The sequence below is a fragment of the Chelonoidis abingdonii genome, chromosome 8 (assembly GCF_003597395.2).
Source record: "Chelonoidis abingdonii isolate Lonesome George chromosome 8, CheloAbing_2.0, whole genome shotgun sequence".
NCBI lineage: Eukaryota > Metazoa > Chordata > Testudines > Testudinidae > Chelonoidis > Chelonoidis abingdonii.
Window position 1 is genome coordinate 37,532,965 of NC_133776.1, and position 26,957 is coordinate 37,559,921.

At 41.5% G+C, this 26,957-nt stretch overlaps 1 protein-coding gene across 1 annotated transcript in view; it reads right to left on the minus strand.

Annotated features, from left to right (window-relative positions):
• LOC116823406 (guanylate cyclase soluble subunit beta-2-like) overlaps positions 1-11,122 on the minus strand; it is a 38,797-nt gene extending 27,675 nt beyond the window's left edge. The window contains exons 1-7 of the mRNA XM_032777906.2: positions 10,992-11,122; positions 9,494-9,567; positions 8,398-8,492; positions 6,055-6,215; positions 5,590-5,689; positions 3,315-3,535; positions 2,366-2,477 (exon numbers count right to left, since the gene is read on the minus strand). Of these exons, the coding sequence (XP_032633797.1) occupies positions 2,366-2,477; positions 3,315-3,535; positions 5,590-5,689; positions 6,055-6,215; positions 8,398-8,492; positions 9,494-9,567; positions 10,992-10,994 (766 nt within the window). The 5' untranslated portion in view covers positions 10,995-11,122. The remainder of the gene's footprint in view (positions 1-2,365; positions 2,478-3,314; positions 3,536-5,589; positions 5,690-6,054; positions 6,216-8,397; positions 8,493-9,493; positions 9,568-10,991) is intronic.
• Positions 11,123-26,957: the final 15,835 nt, after the last annotated feature.

The window sequence follows — 26,957 nt, forward strand, 5'->3', positions numbered from 1 at the left end:
TTCCTAATCCATCATTCAATTTTCATATTCATCCCCATCTTTTCCAATTTAACTAACAATTCCCCATGTGGAACCGTGTCAAATGCCTTACTGAAATCGAGGCAAATTAGATCTACCGCATTTCCTTTGTCTAAATAATCTGTCACCTTCTCGAAGAAGGAGATCAGGTTGGTTTGTTACGATCTACCTCTAGTAAAACCATGTTGTAATTTGTCCCAATTACCATTGACCTCAATGTCCTTTACTACTTTCTCCTTCAATATTTTTTCCAAGACCTTACATACTACAGACGTCAAACTAACAGCCTATAGTTACTTGGTGCTCCATGATGGTTATCAGCTGATCCGTGCTTTGGTGCCGGTGCTCTGCATTCTGCTGACAGATTCTCCTTTCGCTCTCCCTCCACTCCTGTGCTTTTAGATTCTCGTTAAGGGACTACTGCATTACTTCATGCAGCATGTCTTCTTTGCTTCTACATGGCTTCTTCCTAATTCTTTGGAGTCTTTCAGCCAGTGATAACACAGATGGCTGAGATCTCAAGGTTGCATCTATAAAGGCAAAATGTAACACTTAACAGAGGCAGCATTGTTCACACCAGACAGAGCAATGATTCACCCATACTTAAAGACAAGCACTGTCCAATGATAGCAGAATTTGCCCGTCCCAAAGTGAGTGCACATAACCCCCAGGAGCCCCAAAATAGTGAGTAAGCACAGGGTTGAGGGGACTGATTGTTTTACAGCCATACTGACCTCTGGGTTTCTGTGCCTTGGGGAGAGCCAACAGCGGCAGGGGGCCCCTATACTGAACATTGTCCCCCCATTTTCCACAGCGGTTCGTCCTGGAAGATATCTCACTGCTGAGGGTGACCTGGGAAGCAAGGGAAGGTCTTTACTACAATGCGGTTCCACCCTAGCCAACATGCAGCTTGCCTGTGTGCAGCAATGGTCCCCCCACCCTTCACGGCACAGTGGCGCGGACATGTTAGCCTGACTGGAACAAGGAGTACAGTAGCGGTCCCAAGGAATCTGGACAAGTGCATTGCACAGCTTCTGGATGAGACCTTTGAAGAGATCACTGAGGCCAATTACCGCGATGTGAGAGAGTGCAACAATGCCCTATTCTACATCTAGGCATCTGTTCAGCCCTAACCCTCCTTGCCCCAAGAGCCCGCACCGAGTAACTTCCTTCCCAAAATAAAAGCTACTTACTGGGCACCTCCTCTGATGTTTGTTCTTCCCCAAGCACCGGCCGCTGAGACTGGCTACCTTCCTCCTGGCTTGAGAACAGCTCCTGGTTGTATGCATCTAGGGATGCCAGAGTGTCTTCCTCCTCCTCAGCACCCTCGGTCCCACTTTCCTCCTTATCCTCCCTTGTTGAACTGGGCTCTGAAGTGTCCATGGTGGTCCTCAGAGCAGAGGTCATTCTCAGAGCAGAGCAGTATCGCATCCAGCTCTTTGTAGAAACAGCAGGTCACAGGGGCAGCATTGGAGCAGCAGTTTGCCTTGCAGGCTTTGTGGTAGGTATTCCACAGCTCCTTCACTTTAACCCTGCACTGAAGTGTGTCCTGGTCATGGCCCCTTCCCATCATGTCCCTTGATTTCTGCCTGAAGGTATCGTAATTCCTATGACTGGAGAACAGCTGGGACTGGACAGCTTCCTCCCCCCCCAAACACTGATGAGGTCCAGCATATCGTCATTGCTCCGTACTGGGATCGCCTGGTGTGTGGAAGCATAGTCACCTGGAAAGATGCGATGGGAATTTTCAAAATTCCCAGAGAATTTAAAGGGTGGGTCTGATGGTTGGTTCCCTGATGGCAAGGCAGTAGAGTTCAAAGTGATGACCAGAGTGGCTAGAACAGGCATTGTGGGACACTTCTGGAGGCTGATCAGAGCACATTAACAGGCCAGGGCATCCACGCTGGTGCCGCGGTGGTCCAGCCGTGGCGGACCAGGTGTTATGCCTCTTGTGGAGGTGGATTACCAGGAGCATTCCAGTTGCAGAGTCAGTGTGCTCCATGTGCCTTGTCAGTGTGGATGCATCGTGAGTTAGAGTGCCCAGAGCTGTTTTAATGCGCTCTAGCTCACAAGTGTAGCCAAGCCCTTAGTGTATAACCACCTTCTAAAGATGAGACACTTTAAAGCCTGAGAGAGACAACAACCTGCTGCTCTTGAGTATGTGCTGTCAGTAAGCATGCTTCTTTGTCTGCAACTTTAATGGAATACAATATTCTACTGAAAGGATACACGGAAAATATGAATGGTGAGTAGTTAATGGCAGTGAAGTTATGTACAGCCTATACAATACTAAATCGACAGTATTAATAGATAATGTCAGATTCCCTTTCAATGATCTCCCTCTTACCTCTTCCTAGTGTAACGATTCCTCTGATTGTTTCCCAGTGATTTTTCTTGGCAGGACAAACAGAAACAAGGCTTGTTCTGTCTCTAATCTTATTCATGTTTTTTTCGATATCCTGTGGAATAAACCCAATCTGAACATTCAACTCTATTTTCAGTTCTTAAAACTCTAGCTCTGTGGGCCAAATCCTTATCAGGTGTAAATCAGTATAGGCCCACTAACTTCAAAGAAGCTATGCCAATGTACACTACCTGAGGATCTGATCCAAAGAAAATATAAAGGGCCAAATTTTCAAAATTCTTTGATTCTAGCCTTTGAACTTAAACTGAGACATGCAAATTTGGCAGTTCAACATACAGTTGTCTGTGTTGTACAAGATGTTACACACCCAGACTGTCACACATTTGCACAAATGTGCAAATCAGATACTTAGCATCTACCTGATATCCATGTGCAAATTCCATTTGCACAATCCAAATTTAGGACCTCAGAAATACATGCCCAAAAATGTGGGTACGCACATGAGGTATTGCAAGCTTAAAGGCAGTTCTGAAAACTTGGTACCTACATTTTTTTTATACTAGACTAAACAAATAACTGCAAATAAATCATGTCAAACTTCCTAAGTTAGTTCCCAGAGGCTTAGGGCCTGGAACTATGCAGTGATTAGCCATCCTTACTTCTTATTAAAATATTTAATTTCCTATGGACTTTAATGGGAGCTGAAGCCATTCAGTAAATTGGAGATCGGACCTGCAGGACCCAATCCTGCAGATTATTCTGTAGTGTCAATGGGATCTGTCTACATGAAGTAACTTACAGGATCGGAGCCTTAAATAGTAGCAGCAGATCCATCTAACATATTTTGGGTAAAAAAATCCCAAGTACAGTATTTATTAATGAAAGCTATTTATCTCCCTGACATTTATTTATAGGAGGAACATCAAAATACCTCTTTATTCAGTTGTTTCTCAATTTGCCTTCCAGAGTCAGCAATGTATTGTGGTGAGGAAGAGAATTTATTTCTCTCTTTATATGAAAATACAGGTTTTTGAGTGACAAGGAAAACTATATGTTCTTTTTTCCCAGTTCTTTCTTCCTCCTCTGTTTGATTGACTATTTCCATTGAAATTTCAGTGTTGAAAAAATCCAGGGCTGCTGCACCAATGATTCCTGAAAGGGAATAAAAGACAAAATTCTGTAGCGAACTAAAACTTTCTACTGTAACAAATATTTGTGCAATGCTGTGTACTAGTTCAAGCATTTATAGCTGTCTTATGCAGTTTTGAGTGTTTATATATAAAAAATCAGAAGTGCAAGATGACATATGATGAATTCATTCATCATATGTCATCTAAGACCAGTTAAACTAATGTGTACATTTTGGGCTAAATCCTCCACTGGTGTAAATCAGCCTACCCCCACTCATTTTATACAGGTCACGGGTGATTTACCACCAGCTTTGATGCGACATACACCTTGGGATGTTATGAGACATATTTAATTATCGACATAGCCAACAAAGTTAGTGCAGAAGATCTGTAGAATCAGGACTGAAATGAGCCTTTAGACTGAGCCATAAGTGAAAAGGGGTTTGTAGCTGCAGCACACTGAGAAGGAATGTTTTTTGCCCCATTAGGCACTGGGATCTCAACCTAGAATTCCAAGGGGCGGAGGAGACTGCGGGAACTATGGGATAGCTACGAGATAGCTATCCACAGTGCAACGCTCCAGAAATCGATGCTAGCCTCAGTACATGGATGCACACCACCACATTAATGTGCTTAGTGTGGCTGCGTGCACTCGACTTTATACAATCCTGTTTTACAAAACCGGTTTATATAAAATCGGAATAATCCCACAGTATAGACGTACCCAGAGATACTTCTCTGATTCGGAATCCCTCCAGAGCTCCCATTTGATGTGGGGAGTAGAGAGGGAAGAGGGATAGTTTGCATCGTTTGCTGCTTTGGCTTTTCATCAGACACTGCACTCTGCTGGCTGGGCCATGGAGGGTGCAGGGGAGGTATCTTCCCTATAGCCTTGCCTCATCCTCGCTCATATGGCCCCAGGAAAACAGTATGGGGCTAGAAGGCCTTGGTCTCCCACCCTCTTTCATTCCATGCCTAGAATCAAGATCCAAACAAGTCCGGTATTGCTGCGTTGTAGGGTGCTTTGAGGCTTTACTTCTCTTACTGTCCTGTGCGGGCTAGTCTCAATCCAGCTGATTGTCATGCATGTACAAACTGTTTTCCTTTGTAAAACACACTGCAGCTATTTTCTAATATGTATATTTAGACAGACTATACAGTTTTACTATGATTCTTCCTTTTTATTTGGAATAACATTTTTTACAGTCTGACCTTGATTATGTAGTCAAGAGGAATTTTCTCTCTTGAAACAAGACATTGCATCAACATGCATTATTATTGCTTCAATTTGTACTTAGTAATATGTGGTGGTTGAGTGCAGTATTCTACGGTGACAATGATCTGAAAAATCACTCTGCATTTTGAGAGACTGGTGAAGCCTCAAATCGCTATGCATTCTGAAATATCAAAAGGCAATGGGTATGCATAAACGGAGAAGCTTTGATTCCCATTTGAGATTCCCAAGTTCCTTTGAAGAGGCTCCACTTAATCATCTAGAGGTTAAGAGTGGGGATCTATTTTATCATAGCACAAATATAATTGTGAAATATAGTGATTCTCTCAATGTTCACATGGATCAGCTTCTGAGTGAAGGTATGGATTCTTGCAAATGCTAATGGAGGGCCTAGTGCTGAATTGAGTCCAATGGCAGTTTTGCCTGGATATTCATTTCAGGATGTCTCCATGATGTGTTTTTAACATCTCTCCTCATACTCCATTTTAATGATTTTAGGGATATGAGATATAGAGAACTAGCACACAAGTGGACTCCATAATGCATATCAGCTGTTTCAGCTTCTTCCACCATAAAAATCTGTGTGTTTTAGAAATGCTATGGCAGGACAGACATTAATGGCCTGCTTTTCAGAATTGTTGTGCACCCCCAAATCCCACTCAAGTCAATGAAAGCTGCAGATGCTCAGCAGCTCTGAAAATAAAACCATAACAGTAAAATATTTTAAAGTCAATCAAAATTCTGTTGGCTGTCAATTCTCGTCCAGAGAATTTGTGAAAACTAAGCAAAGAATAGCGGCAAATGTATGAGTCTATAGATGTAACGCTCAACTGCATTATTACCTGGAACAATATGGCACAGACCTCTTCTATCTGAGTAATAATGCAAATGCATTGAGCCATCTTCATTCTTTTCTACCCTAAAAGAAGGTGCATTCATCTCCTGAAAACAATAATAATAGTTAATTATCCTCTATCATAAGGAACACTAGTGCAATAGCAAGCTCTATAAAAACAATAGTTATACTTTATAACGCTGATCTCGTTTCATTTGCATTTATCAGAAATGAAAGATCTTTATGTTGGAAGGAAACTATACCTTTTATTTGATTCAAAGTATTGAATAAATTAACATCTAATATTAAGGATAACTTTGAATAGCTGACTTCTTTCCCTACTAGTGCATCAGAATAATTAATTTCAGAGCACAAGAGGGACGGTTGTGGCACAGTATTTTGTTGACATGTCAGTGTGTAAACCCTGGCAGGGTACATCCATGTCGGCTCAGTAGTTCTTACTTCAACTTGCCTGATAAGAAAGAGACAGGTAGCTATGTAATGCATCCAAGTTTTCGATGAACTCGTAGAGATTTCCACCCAAAGTTCTCAGCATATGGTCATAGCCTGACCGTTTGCAAAATTCAAAGAAAAACTCTCCAAACTGCTTCAGAACCATATCAGGGGGAACATCTGACAAAATAAAGATACCTTTATTAATTAACATGACAATGCTGAGAAATGGACTAACAATAAATGCAAAATGTTTGTAGAAAAGGTAGGGAATGTTAAGAAATGTGTGCATTACACACAGCAGAGGTCAGGGGAGGTGGAGGTACAAAGGTGGCACAGAGGTGTGCAGGCCCCATTCCTGGGCTTAACTGGGAGCATCCTGAGAGCAGCTCTAGCTCACTCTAGCTATTAGCTCCAAGGAGCTGAAACCACAGATGGGGGATCAGGGTAGCATAGAGGCATCCCATCTTACCCTGCTTCCCTCAGCCATGACCCGGTATGTGACAGGAAAAGGGTGGTGTAGGAGCCCATAGGGCGCTGGAATATCCACCTTTCACTGAGTTGTTCTTCCATCTGGGGCTTAATAGGTTGGGTGTATGGCCAGAAGCTGACGGCAGCGCAGTGCAAAGCAACCATGCTACACCCAAATATCCCAATCCACAAGTCTAACTTGATTAGTCTTTTGAAATGTGTTGATCTCCAACTAGCAGCAAAAACCATGGCTATGTATTACGCATCTTTACTGTATATAATTTTTAAAGAAAAATTGGAAAAAAAATGTTATATGACTGTTAGAAATGGAAAAACATATATTTTCTCTAGCTGTCTCATCATCTAAAATAGAAAACAAAAATGTCATCTCCAGTACCTGTCTAAAATTCTAATATTTTCAATATTAATTCTTAATACTGTTCTCTGACTCAATTCTTCCCATTGTAGAACTGATAAATGAAATTGTTTTTAATTGTTCACTTTATTAATGTAAGTTCTGTTCACCATTCACTACACTTGCCTGCACTGTAACTTCTGTTCACTGTTTGCCATATTGTAATTCAAACCCCATTTTAAAACGCTCACTCCATTTTGTAAAAGCTTCCTTCAACCTTCATTTTTTGCAAACCCTGCTGTAATCTTATTAGTTAGTTTAGATGTGTGAATGAGGCATGTATGGATGATAAAATCAACCTCCAGCCCCAGCCTGTCCTGATGAGGTGAAGTTCAACTACCAACGGCTGAAGACCTAGACAACAGTGAAACAAAGTAAAAAGCATCCACCCTAAAAAGAAAAGGACAAAAGAACAACAGAAGGAAGATCAAAGCCAGGTTCAAGGCTGAAAGTCACGCCTGCAATTGACGGGTGATCAATCCAAACCCAAAGGCAGCGTGACACACCAAGACCTATAGACTTTGAATCCAAACTAAAAGCCTGTAAAAAAGAAGGGTGAGATAAGAGACTTTGGGTAACATTCTGCTGCCAACATGGAGCCAGCCACCTGCTGATTAATTTAACAACAGCAGAATGAAGCAACTCCCATGAACTAACATAGGGAAAAATCCCTATAAAGCTGGACTCTGAAGACTGAGGACTTTGAGTCTATGGTTCTGCTGCCAGCCTCCAGGAGCATCAGGTGCACCTGACCCGGACTCGGCTCCACTCTTGTGTACAGAGTACCTGGCCAGTATTCTGTCACAAGCAACTTTAGGCTGGTAACTATAATATCTACACAGAACTTGTATGAATGATTGTGTGTATGGATATATATATATATATAATCATAGGAATAAGTAACCAAACAACATTGTTTGCTGTTATCTTTTATTTTATTATGGTATTTACAATAAATGTGACAAATGTCTTGTCCCCTTTAAGATCCTGCTAGTTTTTATTGGTATAACACCATTGGTGCCTGGAGATGAAAACTGCACCTCCCTGAGCCCTGGTTCTGCAGTGGTCTTCTTGGGAGAAGGTCAGGCAATGTTTTTACTATTGTTTTCCCCCAAAAGGGTAGATGGGGAGGATAGTCTTAAACTGAATTCAAGTCCCTGTAGGACCTCCCACTAGTGGAGGGTGTCTGGTCAATTAGTCCTAACTAACATTACCTCTTTTGGGAGCTCCAAACAGTGACCTGCTCCAAGCACTTTTAATTATGAGCTTGGTGCAACTGCCTTCTGGATGGACTTCCCAGCTCTGACCCTGCTCCAGCACAAGCAGCTATAACCCAAGATCAGTTTAGTCCCTGGTTTATAGAAAGCCCAATTACACTCCTGTTGAACTCATTTGGAAAACTCCCATTGACTTATATGGGGCACAAGATCCTCAGAGGCTTGGGCCCAGGTATTGTTTTGTATTGCATTGACATACCTAACATTTTGCAGGCTTTGTCAATTAGCTGCATTGTGATCTCATCTTTGTAAACTTCAAACGTCAGAAATGTGTCCTGAACTCCTGCCTGGATTCTGTAACAAAAATGAGATTCATGTTGCAATATCATTCTAAACAGAACACGTTTAAGACCCAACTGGTATCCCTTAGTCACAGTTCTCCTATTTGCACTCCTCACTGTGGTACCTGAGAACAACTCTTCCCTTCATTAACATTAACTGGATAGATGAGTACCTGTTGAAGACGGAATCTAAACTTAGGGCTCAAACCTGCAACCTTTGCTCATGTGAAAAGTCACATTGACGTTGGTGAGACTTAAATATGTGCCTAAGTGATTGGCTGAATCAGGATGTAGGTTGTACAAGGCTGATACTATTATTTATTACTGTAGTGCCTACGAACCCACCTGGTATTAGTGCCCCATTGTTTTAGGCACTATACAGATGACAGTACTGCTTTTGCTTCTGTTACTGTACATTGTGGCACATTCTGATACGTTCCTGGTTCCCTGTGGGCCTGACCCCAAACCTATTTAAGTCAATGGGAATCTTTCCATTGGTTTCAATGGGCTTTGGGTCGGGCCCTGGATCACTTGGTATCTACATTTGCTTTATTTTTATTTCTTTATATTATGTAAAATTCCATAAAGCTTTTCAAGTTTTAAAAAAAACCCCAAAAACAAAAGAGAGCAAAATCAATGTTTTCTATTACGTTTAATTACTTTTCCCTGAGGCTCCAAGATGAAATTGACTTCAGAATAAGGTGGCTTCTTTTCAGTATACGGTAATTACTTTTCAATAACGATACAATGAGCCAGTGTGTCTATTGCACACATGTCCCGCAGACAAAATGTCATCCTTCATTATTTGGTCTAATAAATGAAGCAATTAATGTCCTAGGACAAAATGTTGCAGTATAAAAGGCTTGACTTTAACTTAATAGGTAATTTTAATAATTGCTTCCTGAATAATGAATACTTCAGCATTCATTCAACAGTGAGAGATTGGTATTCTGTGGTACTATGTTCCTTATTATACTTTCTCTTAATTTATTCAATTCCTTAGGAATGAGTTACCTTAATTTTTCCCATGTTTCTTCACCATATTTTTCAACCACCAAAGACTTCAGACATGTGTTTATAAATCCATACTGCAAAAAGAAATATAGGAATACGGAAAATTGTTTACAAAAGTGCTCTTGAATCATGCAAGCCCATAATATTTTAAATTCCACTGTGATAATATAATACAAAATTGTAAATAACACTTTGCACTCATCTAGTTCCTTTCAATCAAGGTTATTAAGTCTTTTACAAAGTCGTGTATTATTTAGCTGTACATTTAAAAAAAATTATGGTAAGAAAAATTCTTAGTCTTGTTTTATAGATTAAAAAACAGGCAAAAGCAGGCAAAAATCTGCTCTGATGTGGAGTGAATGGAGTTAGTGCAGATTTACATCAGTGTAACAGAAAGCAAGATTGGCCCACTATTGGCTCAACTATTGTGTACATATTTATTTAGGTACACATAAAATGGAGATGACAGAGGTTGAAAAAGGTGAATAAACATTGTTATACAGATAAATAGTATCATAATAGCAATAATTACCTGAAGTTATGGGGCAGCTTTTGCAAATTGGGGACTCACCCACATTCATATGGGCATGATCCAAAGCCCCCTGACATCAATGTTAAACCCACCTGTGAGAGGTATGCGGTTTGGTGTAGGTCTATGGTGATTTGATGTGAGAATGGGGACTGGAGAGCCCTGTCAGTCCTCCAACCCCACTGCTGCTATATACAATTTGAAATCAATATCAGAATTTACTTAGAAGAAAAGGAAAGTCCTCAGTAAGCATTTCTGCCACATTTTTAAATTTTCACAATGAAGGCCTGATCCTGCATTTCTTCAGTATTATCATTGTACAGCAGGCATAACCTTCAGGGAAGTCAATGGGAATTTAACTTGCTTCCAGGAGTACTTCACTGCTGCTGTGCAGTTCAATGGAAAAAACCCCCCATCGTTTCTGGATTTGATAAAATGGATGATATTCACCAGAATGATCAAAATAGGGCTTTTCATGGAAACACATATTTAAAGAAGATATATATTCTTTAACCTGTCAAAGTTAGGATCACATAAATTCAGCCCAAGAAAGCTTGTAAATCCACAGAAGCTACTCTGTTTGACACTATTCCCTATAACAGTTATGTAGCCTATCAGTGGTTAATATGCAGTCCACAGGACATCCAGGCAGACATTTGCGTCTTGCTCAATGAATAACTTTCTAACCTTAATAAAGTGCACGTCACTCTTTTCGAGGGACCTGCTCTAAATGTCCATCTGTGACATTTAGATTACACCATCTCTGAGGTTTGGGATGGTAGAAATGCAGCGTTGGACACGAATACAAATTCCTATCACAAATTGCCTTCTCCCTATCCCCACGCTTTTGTGTGCCAAGTTTCAGCCCCCACCGCCCTCTGAAAGTGGCAGGTCGTTAGGGCAGGCTGGCAACTCGCGGGGAATCCGCCCATGGGGCCGGGGGTGGAAAAGGACCCAAGCGCCACTCACCATCCTGGCACCGAAGGCGCAGCGCTGGATCCCGCTGATTTCACCAGAGCCGGGCCCCTTGCTCAAAGAGGCGAAATCCCCCCGGTCTCTGCGCCCCAGCGCGGAGAGGGCTGCCCCGCCTCCATGGTACCCCGGGGTGCTCAGCGGTTCCCCTGCTCCCCACACGCAGAGAGAAAGGCTTTAAAGCGCTACCATTGGCGGGCAGCCGTCCCTTAGCAAAGCCTCAGCAACGCGGTTCCCGGTGAGTCAGGCACCGCGATGGGTCTGTCTTCTCCATCCTCCCTCCAGGGCAGTCAGGAGCCGCCGGCCATCCGCTGCAGGGCGGGGATCATCTTCCCCCAGTGATCCGGGCTGGAGGAGCCGGCTCAGGCCGGAACTGCAGCCCCTCTCTCCCTTCTTTGCAAAAACGCAGCCCCCATCCCCGGCTTTTCGGGCTTGCGGCCCCTCCGCCGCCGGGGCTGGGTGGGTGCCGATCGCTTGGCGCGGCGCTGGGCGGCGCTGGGGAGCTCCGGTCGCTGTCCAAGGGGCGCGGGTGCTGAACTCCTCGCTGCTCCGGAGCGAGCCCCGGTCATTCAGCCCTGCTGCCAAGGGCTTGGTGCCGCTTCTGGGGTGCCCAGCAGAGCCGGGCCGGGGGGAGCCCCAATCTCCCAGCCCTGACTGCGGCTGCTGCAGAACAGAGCCGAGCTCACAGGGGCGCGTCTCACTCTGCCCAGGTCCCGAGCTAATTCGCGTCACTAGCGGTATTTGCAAGCTGAACCCACAGAAAACCCCACACTTCTGCTTCAAAAGCAAACACGGAAGCGTGGAAGGCGGAAAGGCTTCGGCAGCGTCCTTCACTGCGCCTTGCTCTCTAAAAAGTGCTTTGTTTTTCCTGGCCTACGGATTACGCAGAAAAGGAAATTTACCAGCCCTTGCAGGAATGACAAGTGAGCCAGTAAAACGCAAAGGAAGGCCCCATACCATGGAGTTTTTCCAATGATGTTTTTGTTTTCCGGATCGAAGGTATCTTGTCGCAAATTCTGGCAAACACCATTACTGAAATTCTAAATTACAAGCTAAAATACCCATGATTTCATTAACATAGCTAAGAAAATCACAGGGCTTGCAATGCTTTTTTAATGACTCATAGGTAATTGTCAGTAATAAACCAAGCATTGTATGAAACACATTCACAGTGTTTTCATTCAAAGGATACTCAGATTTAGACCGGAAAAATATAATTTAAAGCTTCTGCATTGGATTTATTGCTGCAGCTACATGCTGAAGGGTTCGTGTAGCATTTATACACGCATACACATGCCATATTTCCTGGTGCAAAATCAAATATTTATTTAAACATCGATCTGTAATAGAAGGTTGTTAATCAGTGTAACAGCTAGAACATCTATGCTGAGCTCCACTGTCAGCGGTACAGAAGCGATCCGGTTTTTGTGCGCTCAAGCGCTTTTTCGGTTAATTTCATGCCTTGCCTCTCACGCCTTTACTTCACCCTACAGCTGCCTTACCTCGTGTTGACGGACCCATAGATCCCTAGTCCGGAGGTGTCAGTACTGCTAGCTGAGAGCCAGCTTCCTTCCAAACAACCTCCCGCAGGGGCCCTAGGACGGAGCACCATGTAACCGATTCATGTTAGTTGTTTAACGTTATAAAAAGGGGTTGCTATTTTGCTGCTAAGCATCTGGGAATGATCAGGCTAAGGTAAGTGTAACAAGACGTTCTAGTGTCATTACACAACAGACTGAACGGCTACTCCCGTTATTCTTTTAATCACAAACATTACTATAAAGGCAAACATAGCATCTCTGTCCCGAGTCCTTTAAAACGTCCACTGTATTGTAAGTGAGTTTTGAATCAAAACCTTGGCAGTTAGAGCACACCAAACGGAAGAGCTGTAAAACGGAAATCAATAACATTTTAGTGTAAATATAATGTAACTACAAAATCCGAAGTGAAACGGGTTCTGTGCATTATATATGGCTGGTCTCTCGGGTTACATTGATCGTACGTTCGATTTAGGCGCTGTGTATAACAAATACAAAACATGTTAGAATTACAAAGACTTTAAATTCAACCAGCTGGGCCAAATTCAGCTCTGGTGAAGCTCCAGTGAAATTAAGTTTGGCCGTTATATTTTGTTGTACATGAACCCATTTACGCTGAGGATTCCTGCATTCAAAGTAAATAGCCTGCAAAAGGAGAAGAGATTTTATAACCCATTTCAACCTACTGAAGGGGGTTTCAGCTACGACGAATACAACCGTATCAGTGAGGCAGAATGTAGAGCAACAGCATATCTGGGTGGCAGTGCGCTTGAGCATTTATTTCCCTTTTGTAACTTGTCTTTTAAAAGCATAAGACTTACTTATTTATGATGTTATTTTATTATGTATTCAGTTCAATGGTTGCTCGTTTCCTGTTTAGCAAAGTAATTCAAATGACGGAAAACTCCACAGGACATCAGTCTTACTACACAGTTCCAGCCAAGAGAGTCAGTTTCTATTATTGTCAACTTCTTTGTAACTTGACCTCTAGAGGGCGCCCCTTCCCAATTTTAAATTTAGAAGCCGGCTACACAGGAGTAACACAATCTGTATTGTTCTAGGAGTATTATCAGATTCTTGACTACGCAGAGGAATGAATATATTCGAGGTAAATAAAGAACAAAAATATATTAAATAAGATTTTTTACAGTTAATATGCATCTCTTTATATACCTTAGGTCCTGTTATGCTCAGAGGAACATGACTAAAATATTGAGATCTAGGTGCCTAAAATCATACTCCTAAATCCATTTTGGGCCTCTACTTAAAAGTAATCTGATTTTCAGAACCAATGAACACCCTGAAATCCCATTAAAATCAACAGGACAGCAGCTGCTCAATAATTTGTGAAAATCCGACCCCTTCCATTCAGCTGCTCAAATATGAATTTGAGCCTAGATTCTCACAGAAACTCAAATTAATTTTAATGAGAGTTAAGCACCTAAATTGCTTTCAGGAGCTGGGGATTCGTAACTTTCAGTGTGAAAAAAATCAGTCTAGGTCTTTTAAAAAAAAACAAAATGAATGAATACGTTACCACCAACCAAATGGATGAATATGTATGTAATATGCAATGACTATGTCACCATCACTAAAGCCTTTCAGTAAAGAGAATAGCGTTATAGTGCAAAATTCTGAAAAATCCAGTTCTGCTAATACAAGCACAAATCCAGTAGTACATTATTCACATGAAACACTGTTACCAACCCTTATATCTTAGATTAGAATGAGTGGTTAAGGTCTAGGCGGGACACTCTGCCAGAACAATTAATGTAGGCTCTTGTGATTTGGATCAAATACTCAACTCCTGATTCCATTTTTAATTAGGCTTTCCTGACAACAATGTCACCCTCCTGTAGAGCTGGCTGGAGAACAACAATTCATTACAACCTCTGAGGTTCCAAAATTTGTTTTCATTCTGCGCTGGAACAAAACCAACATCTTTAAAATGTTTTCAGAAAATGAAATTGTGTCTAAATATCCTTTTTTTAATCAGATTTTCATTTTGGGTCTCTCTAGCAGTGACTGGGGAGTCCACTCTGCACTGCAGAAACCTTCTGAGTGAAAAATTCACCAAAATCAATACATGTCCCCCTCTGCCAAAAAAAAATGTTTTGGCTTTGATGAATAAACATATTTCAATGGGGGTGGGGGTGGGGAGAGAGAAATGGTTGGTTGACAATGTTCCAATCAGCTCTACCTTCCTTGCCAATCATTCCAACCATACCACTCCCTCTCCTCACACACCTGGTCCACATACACACATGCTCTGCTTCACACATCAAGTTTCTTGTCAATGTCTTTAAAATCCTGCATAATTGTCCCTTGTCAATCCTTGCTAATGGTGCTAGCCTTAATTACCCATTTGTCAGTTTATCATATACACATCTCCATGCCTTCTTCCACACCACCTCTGAGCATGAAATGCCTTTCTTGAACTCATCTACAAGGCCTCTATCATCTCTGCACTCAAGTCTCTCAAGAAGATCCACTACCACTGGGACACCTACAGGGAAACTAGCTGACTTACATTGACCAGTCTGAGGAATAACTGAGTCTAAGGGTACGTCTACACTGCACGATTATTTCGAATTAGCTTAAACCGATATTACAAAACAGATCTAATAAAATCGGTTTAGCGCGTCCACAGTGGGATCCCGAAATCGATTGTTTGCGTCCATGGTCCAAAGTCTACAATCGATTTCAGACGTGCAACTGTGGTAGCTGTTCCTCAGCTATCCCATAGTTCCCATTCGGGTTGAGAGCACAGTGCCTGATGGGGCAGAAAACATTGCCCCGGGTGGTGCTGGGTACAGCCTCACCCCTCCCTTTGTGAAAGGCAGACAACCCCTTGGCGCCTTTTTCCCGAGTGCATTGAGCAAACGCCATAGCACACATCATGGACCCTGAGATCACAAACGGTATCCTGACCATTGTCAACACCTTGCGTACTCCTGCCAGCAGCATTCATACACAGAGGGTGACATTTACAGTACTCAAGGAATTATTTATTTTACTTCTCTTTCACGTGCTGGGGGGGGGGAAGAGACTGACGAGCTGTTCCGTGAACCACGCAAGACACCGTGTATTAACTACAGACATTGGGCGCTCAGCCAAGAATGCAAATAGTTTTCAGAGACTGCTGTGAGACTGGTAGCTGTAGTCCTCATTACCCCCCTCCCTCCCTCCCTCCATGAGCATCCGTTGAGTCTCTGGCTCCCGTTACGGTTGTCACGCACCGCTGTGTAACCTGGAGTTTATTTTTTCAAACGCTTTGGCTATTCCTGTTCTTTAACGGAGCTCTGATAAAACAGATTTGTCTCACCATACAGCGATCAGATCTAGTATCTCCCGTAGGTTCAATGCAGGAGCTACTTTTGCATTTGAACTGCATCGCCACCAGTGCTGATGCAAAGCTGGACACGTGAAAGCAGGAAATGTCATTCTAAAGGTCTCGGGCTTTTTCCTGTTTACCGGCAACTACCGCATCCGAGTTCGGATTGCGGACCAGAGCGGTCAGTGGTGCACTGTGGGATACCTCTAGGAGGCCAATAATGTCGATTTCCGTCCACACGAACCCTAATCCGAGTTATCACTTTCAAATTTAGTGCTACTCCTCTCGTCTGGGAGGAGTTCCGAAATCGATTTAAGGAGCCGTTTAACTCAATATTAATGACGACGTCGTGTGAACGGGTACAGCGTTAAATCGGTATATCGGCCATTAAACCGATTTAAAGTCGCAGTGTAGACCTGGCCTAATTTATACATTGTTTGGAGCAGTGGATGCAAGAGCTATGACAAATAGAACCCTATGTGAACAAGATGCAGTTAAGCACCATCTTGAACACTCTCCTAATAAGTTCTGCCTCTTTCACCTACTCTTCTTTGTCTGTTTTTAGGTTGCAAGCTCCTTTAGGCACAGACCATGTCTTCTTTTCATTTTGGAAAATGTCTAGTACATTGTGAACACAATCAGAAAATTATTTCTATTTCTGTTAAGACTGCAACTTCGCTGAACAAATTAATGGCAGAAAAAGTGAAAGGATTCCGACATCCCAAAGAAACACCTCATCGAGGAACCATCTGAAAAACCCACAGAAAACATGGTTCACTTTGAATTGCATCCACATGGCAGTTGCAACCACTTTGTCCATAAAGGGGACTGAGACACAATCAAATTTGTGACTGAAGAAATGGACCTCAAACTACAGAACATCTCATCAGTCAATATCCCATATGAACATATTCCAGTAGTATATCTGTGATCCACTTCGTGTCATCTGAAGCTATTCATTGGATTGCCAACCTAGACTTGGATATTTAACACTGCTGGGTTTTTTAAGTCATACAAAGAAGAAGACCATTAGAAAATAAGAATGAAAATTAATTAATAAAAATAGGAATGAACCACATTTAGAATGCCTGATATGTGGATTCCAGAGTTTTGTATATTTAGACAAGAATGCCTCAAAATCTAAGATTTGTTTATCTTATATCTAATATTAACCATAGGTCCAAGGCAAAGAAATCTTGGACTCCTCTTTTATATAAAATTTACAATTCTTTTTCCTCCAGTATATCCCTTGCCTGCAAGCAGAACACTGCCTAAATCCCATTTTTAATGAGTCAGACCCTACCAAAATTACAGTCTTCCTAATTTCCAGATCCCACCATCTAGGGAATCCAGAATCAGCCACACTCAAATAATTCTATTATTCCAAGAAATGAGACCACATCAGTCCTCCTCTGTCCTCTCCACTTTCAAGTCTACTACATCTTTACTGCCTAGATTTCTGCAAAATTGTTTTATGTGTACAAACTACAATTATATGCATAAATCATGGCCTCAATCACCTATCTACCATTCTGCATGCTCAAATACAATTATTTTGCACATGTGAAATCTAGCAATGTACATTTTTGTGTAAACAATTTTGGCCAGAATTGTGCTCCCTTTTTTCAAGACTGTGTTGAGGCCCAAATGGGGTCCATTTTGTTGTTATTGCTTCAGTAACACTTTGCAGCTGTAAATTGCCTTTCTTTTAAAAATAACTTTCACCTGGAAAAGCTGATTTGAGTTTCCCTCAATTTTAAATATTTCTTTAAAAAATCCCCTCTGTATTTTTCAGTGTTTTTGTTTTATTTCTACATTATACGTTTTTTTTAAATAGCATCCCAGCAAAGGACTGTCAGCATCTAGAAACCAATTTATCCCACCATTAAAATTATTTATAGCGTGAGCAGCATTTGTTTTGACAGAATTTACGTGTTGTAGCATTTGTTCTTATTTGAGATAATATGTGTTTTTGTATAGAAATTCCAATCTGCCTTAAAATGGGCATGGTTCGATATTATAATTGTTAGTTACCTTATGGGATGGGCATACAATTTGCATACCAGATTTGATTGCTTAATCACTCCTACAAAACAACTAAAAATAATCCGGTTCTGAGTTCATGAGCCACATGATTCTAGTATGAGGTTTCCACCCATACATGTATTTCTCAACTGTAACTCATTCTGAGATGTGTCCCTGATTTCAGTTCCAATTTTACCCACATAAGCCTGCTGTTTATTACACTGTATATAAATGTCAATAATTGACTTTAGAAGTGATGAATCATGAAACCAAGATTACAAAATACATATGTAAGAAATTAACCCCACATCATTTAAAGATTCTCATGCTGCTAATTTTAAATTGTAAACTTGATTTTTAGTCATCACATATTCAAAATTTTAGTGTCAGATTGCTGGGTCTCGGGTCACTGCGAAGTAAGATGATAAGGATTTGGAAAAAAAAGTACTTTCCTAAGTTTCTTTTGTAGGTTATCTACAAGAAATTAAAGAAATGGTAAACTGACTTTCAAAGACTTAATCAGTATGCTAGATAAACTTTGGAAAGATTTGGAGGTTCGGTCCAGGTAAGCTACCGAAAATACAAATACTTAACTGAGCATAAACTCATTTCATAAAGGCATGCATGTGAGAGCTGAATTTTTCACTAATTATGAACTTAGCCTTTCTTGGGTTAGTGAATTGTTTGTGAATTTATTCTAATTTTCTTCAGATGTATTTGTTAGTCACATGTATAGTTTAGATGAACAATTTTCTGATCATGGTTTGTTTGCAAATGGGTCATTTGATTATTCACTAGTGTCCATTGTTCATGATTACCTAGAATGGTCACATGGTATTGTTTCTGTTCCCTAGATGGATGACTGAAAGTTTTTAAACAGGAGAATGAAAAGACATGTATAGCAAATACAGAACAGTGACTAATAAATCCACTTCTAGTGTGATTTTTCAGACATGGGATCATTAGTGACAAAATTTATAAAAGTTTGGAGATCTGCAAATATTTTCACACATACATGTCAGTTGATCGAATATTTAATTTGTCTGTGCCTTTGCTCCCCACCTATAAAATTCAGATAACAATAGCCCCTTTCTCTCACACTTGGTCTGTGTGGTCTATGTAGATTGTACAGGCATTAAGATTGCCTGTTTGGGACAGGCACAGTTTCTCCCTCCATGTATGTACAGTACTTAGCACAATGGGATCCTGATTCTGACAGGGGCCTCTAGATGCTACATTAAATAATTATAATAACATCATGAATCTTTACAAAGTAAATGAGGCATTTTTATTAGCAAATATCTTCACAAGTCTATTTATTTACTATTCATGCAGATCTAATCCAGGAGCAGCCTCCCTTCCCCCAATCCCTTTTCCTGAGTCCCTAACATCCTCTCCAGCCCTTCAACATACTTCTCAGCATGTGCCCCCCATTCAGTTTTACCCCCACCCCCTCTTTATTTGAATATTCATGAGGCCCAACAGGTCTTGCTCAATTTTGTACCCTCTTTGGCTTCAAAGGATCACTATGAATCCTGGAGAATAACAAATGGGTAAGAACCGAGAGTGCCAGAAAATTTGCTCTGAGTGAAAGCCCAGGGTCCAGCAGAGAGGCTGTTAAACCTGCTAGTCCCCATTAGTCTTCAAAGGCACAAAAGAGGAAACAGCAGTGGTAGGGAGTGGTTTGGGGATTGTGTCAGGAATAAGGGGAGTGGCCAGCAAGTGGATTGGGGATCAGATAGAAGTAATAGAAGCAGAGAAAGGCATTGAGATAAGTAGAAGGGATATTTGCTGTATCTGAACCAATCTGAATCTAAATAAAGGTCTGGATTCAAGGGGTGTTCAGGATTCTAGGTTTGGTTCCTATTTTGTTTGAACCATTTTGCTCATCTTTATTAGTTAAGCATCACGTAAACCCATGAAAATATTTAGTTTAGTTTATGTAATTCAATAAGCTGTTGTTGCAAATGTGAAATTAGTTACAGTTTGAGTATGCAAAAATGCATTTGTCTAATATTTTACTTTTAGGGTTCAGTTTTTTGCCCTTGCAGGCCCCTGCAGTTAGTATGTCAGCATTAAAGGGCCATTCCAACCTCGGTGCAGCAGTGGAACTGGTGTGATTTTGCAGCAGAAGGGAGAGGCTGGATCCAGGAGATCTGCACAGGCAGGGCCGGCTTTAGGCCTATTCCACCAATTCACCCAAATCGTGCCCCGCACCCAGCGAGAATCCCTTTCCTGGCTAGAGGCGCCTTTTTAATTTTTACTCACCCAGCGGCGCTCCAGGTTTCCAGTGGCACTTCGACTGCGGGTACTTTGCTCGCTCTGGGTCTTTGACAGCACTTCGATGGTGTGTCCTTCAGTGCCGCTGAACATCTGGAGTGAGTGAAGGACCAGCTGCTGAAGTGCCGCCGAAGACTCGGAGCACCACCCGGTGAGTACAAGCCCCACATGTTATTTTGTTTTAGTTTTTCAGTCAGCCCTGCCGGGGCACCGTTGAAACTGTTCGAATTGAGCCCCGCACTTCCTAAAGCCGGCCCTGTGCACAGGAGGGATGTACCTCCTCCACTGCATTAAGCCTAGCTTTAGAGGGCTTCTGGAGTGGCAGCACATGTGGGGTAGTGGGCTAGGGAAGGGTTGGTGGCCGTGCAGATTTTTTGCTCTTGTGTCATCAGGGCTGGGTTATGTTGGGAGAGCCCAGAGACACTTGGATTGATGCAGGCTCATCAGGGATTAGCAGGGGACTTTGGCTTCCCCCAGGCTTCCCCTTGTCTGCGAGGCCAGCCCAACTACTTGTACTAAAGACTGGGTTGAGATTTGGCCCTAAGAAACCTATTCTTTCTAAGACCATCTACATCTCTTCCCCTAGGAATAACAATGATGGATAATTGGAAGGGATAACAGCAGCCCCAGCTATACTTTTACTCCTCTGGGATCCATTATATGGGGTCATTATATGGCTGAAAGTGGGAAGTTGTAGCCCAAAGTTGTTTATATGCTCCCAGCCAAAGAAGTTGTATCAAGAGCCAATTTCTCGAGGCAGTTTATGTTATACTGGTACTCTTCTGGAAATTAACAACACCCTGGAGACTCCTTAGATGGCTGGGCCAAAGAAATGATCTGGCTGCAGGAGTTTATACGTATTTGCCAGTTAAATGAAAGATACAGATACAACATATAGCCATTTAGGACTTACTGTTACACAGTGGGAGATATGTGCATGGAATAGTGGATACGTTTGTCTGCCTACCTGCCTGTGGATATGTCTGTCTGTCTGTCTATGCATATACTTATCTTTTTTCACTTCCTCTTTTCTTTCTCCTGTGTAATGATACAGCAGCAATGAAAAACTATATGTTAGTTGCCATGGTGTAGAGCCACTTCCCAAAACACTCAACTGTCTGAACAGTTCACATTCTAAACATTTCAGTCTGGAGCCCAAAATATCATAGCAGTAACAGAATACTTTCTCCAAATGATTTCCAGCCATTGTTCCAGTCAAAGACTTATAGCATGCCGTCCTTTTTCTACCACGTTCAATTCCCTGCACAGTCTAATGCCAGCACTTCAGACACCGCACATTCACATTTCTCCTGAATCTAAATTCACTGTAATGTTTAAAGCTACTTGGAAAGAAAAATAATTCCTCTCTACCAAAGGCAGAGAAATCAAGGAGTAAGGTACAGCTGTATGTTGGTAGTTTTCTGCCCTGATCAAACCATCAAGACACTTTATATAGCTTAGGTCTTGAGGTAAAATAAAAATACTGAAGATGTGTTGTTCTGTACAGTTTAAATAGCTACATTTTTAATATGTATTTTCAAAACCCCAACACCTTGACTCCTGAACTTTGTATCCATCCTTTACTAAAGATACTGGGTAAAATTTAGTCATTATGTAAGTAGACTAACACCATTGTCTTCACCAGCTTACACCAGGATAGAATGTGGACAAATGCAAGTTTTAAACAAGCCCCTTTTCTGAACAGTTCACTTCAGTAGAATTTGGAGGAGCATTTCGACAGCATTTAACTTAGACTTGCAACATTGTCATAAAAATTTACCATCTCTGGCACAAAATCCACTCACAAATGCCCTTTACCATAATAAATGATGATAGAGTACAAAACCTAATGATTTGCTCATCCAGCTGGATACTTTTTGGCATCACTCCCTTCCTTTTTTTCCCCCCATGCCTCCATGAACACCACCTATGTATTTAATCTCCCTGTGCAAGATTCCTTCTGCATTTCCTGGCCCTGATTCTTCTGTGTGGCAGGAAAGTCCATTGAGCTACCCTGATCTAAAGCAGGTATAACCAAGTGGAGAATCAGACCCTCTGTGTACATTCTCTGTGCAAGATCCCTGTGTAATAAACCCTGGGGAATATTTCTATGGGCATTTCCTCTATGGTTTCTGACTCTTGTTGCTTCACTTATGGAATATATGCTACAGCTGTTCATTCAAAATACACAATTATTTTAGATAGAAAAATTAATAATTATTGTATTTTGACCTTTGAGTGTCCATTAAAGTAAATGTCTCAGTTCCGTCTACAAAAATAATTTTAACAGGCCATGAAAAATCATAAATACATTTTGAATCCATTGTTCAAATTTATTTCTGCTGCAACTCGCAGATTGACTTCAGTGGAATAATAGCTGGGATAAATTTCATCATGAGCACAATGCAGTACAAAAACATATATAAAAAAAATCAACAACAAATCCTTGATCTTGTTCTTATATTTTTATTGATCTCAAAACTGCAAAGTTTGACAATTTCAAGTTAATGTTTCTTAATTCCTCTTTATTTCATTGCTACTTTCAAAAGACAACCACCACCTCTAGACCTATTTCATTCATGTCATGATAAAATTATTTACTATTAGTCCATGTAGGCTGTGCTGCTAAACAGGCTTAGATTTTATGAGCGTTTAGCATATTGCTCTTCTCCCCAGCTAATCTTTCCTTAATTTAGGAAAGAGATACATTTTCAAATTGCTGCTAATGGCTCTTCTAGTATCTATTGATGCTATACATAATCTGCTATGTAATTCAAAGAGTTCTCTTGAAATTCCCAAGCATGCTCACAGTTCAAGTACTCAGAGCAATGTACAGCATGTCACTAATAATGCAAAATTAATAGTCTCAGCATTGTGGGTTACCTTAATTTAGCCTGAATAATGTTAGAAAATGCTGTTTCACTTGTTAAAATGATAATCCAATTACCCTATACTGCAGAGTGTTAAGTATCAGTTGTCTTTGTTCTTATGACATGGAAACAAATCTCATATTTTGCATCTTAATTACATGTGTGACCATAAAGTTGTAAATCTTTAATGAATGCATTTCATTCTTTCTCCTTGACTGCAGTACAGTCAGTGACACTGCAGTGTGTTTAGTTCCCTCTTGTCATTGTGCTACTCTTGCTTCTTTTGTACACTCAACCTTGCTAATTCAGAATCCAGTGCATTCCCCTCTTCAGTCTTGCACAACTGGTGGCATGAGAGCCTTCTCCTTGGCAGCCTCTGCCTTCTGAAACAGCGTTTCTGTTGATCTACAACTCACTGACTATCATCTGATTTTCTAAACTTAATTTTCATTTTTCTTTTCTCCCTCATTTGTTCCTCTTAATTTCTCTCTCCCAGTACTACTTAGAAATTGTATTATGGAATATACTTAATGTCAAATAATTATGTAACTATATTATTTGAGCCAGACACCCTGGCTCATATTGAGCAGTGCCTTTCTCGCCAAGGGGTCCCATTGATTTTGATGGGACAATTTGTGAAATAAAGGTAAAAGAATCTGACCCTATATTACATGTTTTTTATTTGATTCTGTTACTATAGCATTAAACCTGTAGAGTGTGTTATGATACATCTGTAAGATAGTTGCTATGACATAACAACAGTCTTTCTCATTGCTATTGCAGTATCTATACAAGTAATAATATGGCTTGCTGGACGTTAAAAAAATATTGAGATTTTAATAAGACACAGTGTCTCAAAGCAACATATTTTGGGACACGTTCTAATGGGCTGAGGCCTGATTTCTCTTTTTCAAGGCTGTACCAGTGTATTTTTCCCGTCCAAGGGAGGTTACAGGTTCAGCACTATTCCCAATTTTAGTTCTGATCAAGAGAACTACACCTCTCAGAATCCCCAGAAAAAATTAGAAGGAACTGTAAGGCTTGACAGCAATGCATGCTGGGAGAGAGCAGCTTTATATATCCCCCTTTTCTCCAGTAAATGAGAGACCAGGGAAGAGGTTTAACCTGCGGAACAGTCCTAGGTGGAAGCCTGTGAAGGTGATACCAAGGAGGCATAAGAGCCGATGGACTGAAGAATAAGGAACCTCAGGGAGAAAGGGATGTTCTGTGGACATTGTCACAAAGCCTTCGAGTGGTTAGAACTAGGTGGGCTAATAAAGGGTTTTGTAATAGTAAGGAAGGGTGGCTAATGAATCTGAGGTAGCCAAACTCTAGGAGAGAAGTTCAGAGACTAGCAGAGTAGAGGAAGAGGTAGTTGACAACATGAGCCAAGAGGGCTTTGAATGTGAACTGAGCACTTCCTTTGTGGGGATCCACAGCTGGGACTTCAGAGACAGGAGAGCCCCTTTCCTCCTACTGCATCAAAAGAGGGAATTGTTTACACTTGTGAAGAAGGGCCCTGGCCCAGAGAAGGAAACAAACAGGGTGCTGAATGGCTGGTAGGAGAGATTGTTTTTCTGGATTTTAAATTGCCCTGTAAGGGTGTGGTTTTCCTAATTTAGCTTGAGGGATAAATTAAACTGCCCCATAAGTGAGAGGGAGATTACTGAAAAGCAGGGAGACAAGGCATGGTCCATCCTGACAACAAAAGGTAAAAGATTCTGCTTCTCAGGGAAAGTTGTTTGCATCTGCAGCACTTTTAATAACAATATTTGCTCAATTGCAGGGAAGTTTCCCTTTTGAAAATGTGGCTCTTAGCTGTGAACTAATTTAGAGCCTGATACCACATGATTTTCCACATATGAACAGTTTTTGCTCACCTGAGTACTTGTGCAAATAGGGGTTTGTAGAACTGGATCTTTAGCTGAGATTGATGGAATAGTCCAGGGGTGGCCAAACTTACTGACCTTCAGAGCCGCATATAAGAAGCTTCAGAAGTTTGAGAGCTGATGCGCACCTGCAGCCCTGACACACACACACACACACACACACTGCTGCCAGAGGTGACATGTGGGGGCTGCCTGTGGGGTCAGGTGCCTCCCCTGATTTTTGCCAGGGTTTGCTGGCCCTGCTCAGTCACATGGTGCCACCGGGCCGTCTTCCTGCATGGCAGCTGCTGGAGCCAGAAAGCTGGGAGCTGTGGCCATGGGGAGAGCCAGCAGCAAACAGCTGGGAACTGCAGAGAGAGCTGCTGCTTCTCCCCATGGAGCTATAGTAGTGCTCCCTTCCTGCAGCTCCCAGGTATTAACTCCTTGTAGAGAGGCAGCAGCAAACAGCTGGGAGCTGCAGGGAGGGGCTGCTGAGAGTAAGAGGGGGGTATGCCTGGAGGTGTGTGACTCAAGCTTTTGCGGGGGGGGGAGGGGGAGTTGAACCTTTAAATTGTGCCCCCACTCTCAGCAGGCATCAGTAAACTCTGGTAGAAGCCCCTAGCCCCCACCACAGGTAGAAGTCCCTAGCCCCCACCCCAAACTCTGCCCCCTTCCCTCCTCTCTCTTCCCCCCCACCCCCAGTCTGGTAAGCGGAGAATGGGGAGGTGGGGGGGGGCCTCTCTGAGCCACATTTTAACTGTAGAAGAGCTATGTGCGGCTCATGAGCCTCCGTTTGGCCACCCCTAGTATAACCAAAGATCATCAGTACGCAAGTGATGTCCTGGGTGAGATAGCCAAAAAATGAAACCAACTCTTGGAGAAAAAATAATCAATGCTGGCACTTAAATCTAGCTGCACACCTTTCCTAAAGACATTCTTTATTGATAAGAGGGGAAAAGCAAACTGAAATAATGTTTTTTTCTGTTGTTCTTCCAATCTTTCCTTAACTCTTTTGTTTAAAAGGGATATACAAAGTTTAGCACACACAAACCTTCCTAAATCCAAGGGTCTTCCCAGTCTTTTATGTTCCAATCTTTCTGGTTTTTAGAAATTTTCACATTCTCATATTATCGAGGCTTCTTGACCTGGGTAATTACTGCAAATTTCCATCAATGGTCTTCTTTAATGTTTAAGCAAATTCATTTTGTCTGTGTTCTTGCGCCCCCTATGAAAAGTGAACACAAATAATTTAACAAATTAGTTTACGGGTAGGAATATTTTTCAAAACAGTCAATTTTAAGCCAATGCTGAAGAATATTAACAAAGTGAATTTCAAATTAATAGTAGCGAAGGAAACCTGATTCCAAGTGTTATGCTTATCTAGGGTGATCAGATGTCCTGACTGTATAGGGACAGTCCCGATATTTGGAGCTTTTTCTTATATAGGTGCCTATTACCACTACCCCCTGTCCTGATTATTCACCCTTGTTTTCTGGTCACCCTATGCTAATCCAATCAAAGAACAGAAACATGGCATGCTACTATGTGATTGTATGGTGGTGCCCAATATGAAAGGTTTCCTAGATGCACCCATTGAAATCTGTTCATATTTTGTACATGGGATCTCACAATTGACTACTCACAAACAAATCACAGACCTAGTGTTATTCAAATAAATTATTCTGTGACCAACTCTGAACAAATATGAGAAAAATCAGAACCTGTCTGGATCAAGTGGAAACCGCAAAAGATTTAAAATATGAATATGAGATATTAGGTTTAAATATTATTGTAGGCAACAGTACCAGTTTTGCCAACATATAAGGTTGCCCAACACTTTCCTTATAAATACCCTAATTTCAGTTGTCGATGTAGACTGATATTTTCCATACCAGGTATTTGCTTAAGGCTGAACTTTCCTTAGAAAGTTTCAGCAAAAATGGCTCTGCTGCTTTAGAATGAGATTAGGGGAAATTGTGACTTGACCATTTTTTAAAAAAAACCCAACAACCTTTAAACTGTTGAGTTGAGTAGCTGTAGTGCCCCCC